The sequence below is a fragment of the Sciurus carolinensis genome, chromosome X (assembly GCF_902686445.1).
Source record: "Sciurus carolinensis chromosome X, mSciCar1.2, whole genome shotgun sequence".
Classification (NCBI taxonomy): Eukaryota; Metazoa; Chordata; class Mammalia; order Rodentia; family Sciuridae; genus Sciurus; species Sciurus carolinensis.
The window spans coordinates 30817026-30820121 of NC_062232.1; the positions used below are offsets into that span (position 1 = coordinate 30817026).

A 3096-nucleotide genomic window follows, 5' to 3' on the forward strand; every position below is an offset into this window, starting at 1 on the left:
GAACCCTTTTAGTCCTCCAAGACTACACTTCAGAGACAGTGAATCATTTGACCAGGAAGAAAACCCAAATAAGAGTAGAGCTTGAGACAACTGAACAACTGTACAGAAGGGACACAGAACAGAAGCACACACAACCTGTAAGAGAGATCAACTAAAGCCTTCTAATGGATATGCCCAAATTTTGGAACTGGAATGATCCATGCCATGTGTCCCAAAAGGATAAGAACACTGTCTAATCAAAGCACTACACCTTAGCACTAAGACAAGCCTGTTAGTGCAGTGAACCTCACAAGATCTCACAACTGTGGGTCAGAGTCATGCTAATTCCCTAGGACAAATCCAAAGGGTCCTTGATTCCCACAAACAAATGAACAATGGTTGGTCAGATATTTCAGGGAATTAAGAGGAGATTAGGAGAAACAAATAAAACTAATCCTGGAGGGGAAAAGCCAATATAATAAAAGAAACAGAACAGAACTTTCCAAAATTAAAATTCATATTCTCAGAATTATAAGGAAGACACTAAGTTTATAAAAAGAGAGCATGCGTTATAGAAGGAAACAATAGAAGAAAAGAGAAAGCCCTTGGATGCTAGAAATGTTATTGCAAAATTTAAAATTCAGTACAGAACAGATATTGTCAAGACACCTGGGTTGCTGATAGAACTCAGTGATAAGTCACTGACCCCAACTCCTCCCTCAAGTCATTATTAGTATAGATCTCGAAGTCACTGAAGAGAACTGCCATTTAAATAAAGCTTTGTGACATTAACTATAACTAAGAACATCACAAAAAGCACTATATTTAATGAAACAATCTCATTTGGACAATATTCAAAAGAGTTGCTAGAAGAAACTATGCAGGTGATTGACACAAGAAATTTGTCTTCATATCCATAAATAACTTCCAAAAATATTATAGGTCAGAACACAGCCTCCTAGGTTGCTCATGGAACTCAGTGTCCACGCACCCACCCCTAACCCTGACACCTGACCTTCCCTCAAGGGATTTCCGCTAAGTGGTCACCATTTCCAGGTCAACTTCCGCTATTGCTCACTTCCGGCCGCCATTTTCTTCTTCCATTCCGCCTCAGGTCTGCCTAACAGAGACCCACCCGGGCCCTGAGCCTATTTTCTACCAGCCGCACCTCCCTCGCCAATCCTGGGGGCCCCCAGAAGGCCCCGCCGCGACCGCGGCCACCGCAGCTGCCGGCTCCACTGTCTGCTGTCAGTGCTACCGCGCCGCCTTCGCCTTCGTGCTCGCGCGGCCCGCGCCCGCCCCCGCACCCACAGCCGCGTCCACTATGGCCTTCTCCGTGCCCTCACAGGTGCTCCACAACCACCACCCCGATTTCGAGGCCGCCGTCAACAGCCAGATTCAGCTGCAGTTTCACGCGTCGTACGTCTACCTGTCCATGGCCTTCTACTGCGATCGCCACGACGTGGCCCTGGAGCACTTCGCCAGTTTCTTCCTGCGCCGCTCTCACGAGTGGAAGGCCCGCGCCGAGAAGCTGTTGGAGCTGCAGAACCAGCGCGGCGGCGGCATTGGCCTCCACGAAATCATGAAGCCCGACCTCGACGACTGGCACAGCGGCCCCCAGGCCATGGAGTACGCCTTCCACCTGGAGAAGAGCGTCAACCAGAGCCTCCTGGAGCTGCACCGCCTGGCCACTGAAAGGGGAGACATCCACCTCTGCCACTTCCTGCAGCGCCACTATCTGCACCAGCAGGTCCTCATCATCAGGGAGCTGGGTGGCTACCTGACCAACCTGCACAAGATGGAGGCCCTGGAAGACCCCCTGGCGGAAATCCTCTTTGACAGGCTCACCCTGGGCCGCAGCGACAAGGACACCTGAGCAGGACTGTGCCCAGCCCATGCCAGGGAATCTTCCCCCGGGTGGGTCCAGGCCGGCCTGCACATTGCCCTTTCAGCCCATTCACCTTAGTTTGGGCCTTTCAGTTTCATTGTTACTTCCAATAAAGTTATTTATTTGGTTCTTAAGGAAATGAAGGTGTCCAATTGATGTGTATGTATGTGTGTGTGTGTGTGTGTGTGTGTGTGTGCAAAACTCTCCCCTTTTGAGAATGAGGGCAGATCACTGATTCTTTCTGGCCATGCATGTCCCATCCACAGGCTGCTCAGAATCTCCACGAGTAGAGAGGAAAAAGTATTGCCAGGCCCCTGGAAAACACAAAATTAGTCTTCCTTTATAAATGATGCGTGCAAGAGGGCTAGGATCCTGTGGGAGGTTGTCGTGGGGTCTTCATGGCTATTCACGCTGGGTGTAAGAACATGGTGCCTCTGGTGAAGAAGTGAAGGGAAGGGGGTATTATAATAAAGGGCATGGGCTGAGGATATAGCTTAGCTGGTAGAGTGCTTGCCTTGCATGCCCAAGGCCCTAGGTTCAATCCCCAGCACCACCAAAAACTAAAAATAAAGGGCGTGGCGTGGCTGCACACCCTTGTAATCCCAGCAATTCCAGAGGCTGAGGTAGGAGGCTCGCAAGTTCAAGGTTCACCTTGGTTTTTTAGTGAGGCCCTAAGCCACTTAGCAAGACCCTGTCTCAAAATAAAAAATGGGCTGGAGATGTGGCTCAGTGGTAAAGTGCCTGGGGGTTCAATCTCTGGTGCCAAAAAATTAAAATTAAAAAATTTTAAGGGACCTTCAATTTTACACAAAAAACTGAGTTTTTTAGAATATGCAAATGCTTAACATTTGTTGATTCTGGATAACAAGATGACAGCCCCATAGAATGGCATGTCAGAGTACTTCTGACCAGCTCACTTTGGGCCACAGTGAGGGTGATAAAAGGACTGAGTCTTAGTCTGACTTCCCCACAGACACAAGGTGACTTACACTGTGATCACCAGTGTGTGTGTGTGTGTGTGTGTGTGTGTGTGTGTGTGGTGGGGGGAGAGGGGGGTCATACATATTAACCTCAAATATTTTCACTTTTTTCCCATGTTCATAATTTCTTCAATTAAAGTGACCTTATTACTAAGGAAATATATTAATAAGCCCTCCAGTTTCACTTGTTCTTAGTTGACTTAAAAATCATGAATTTTGGTGGTTATGCAGCTGGGCAATATGCTATTA

The 3096-nt window shown here is 48.0% G+C and overlaps 1 protein-coding gene across 1 annotated transcript; it reads left to right on the forward strand.

Annotated features, from left to right (window-relative positions):
- Positions 1-1303: 1303 nt before the first annotated feature.
- LOC124972342 (ferritin heavy chain-like) lies at positions 1304-1855 on the forward strand. Its single transcript, XM_047536669.1, has one exon. The coding sequence runs from the start codon at positions 1304-1306 to the stop codon at positions 1853-1855; it is 552 nt and encodes a 183-aa protein (XP_047392625.1).
- Positions 1856-3096: the final 1241 nt, after the last annotated feature.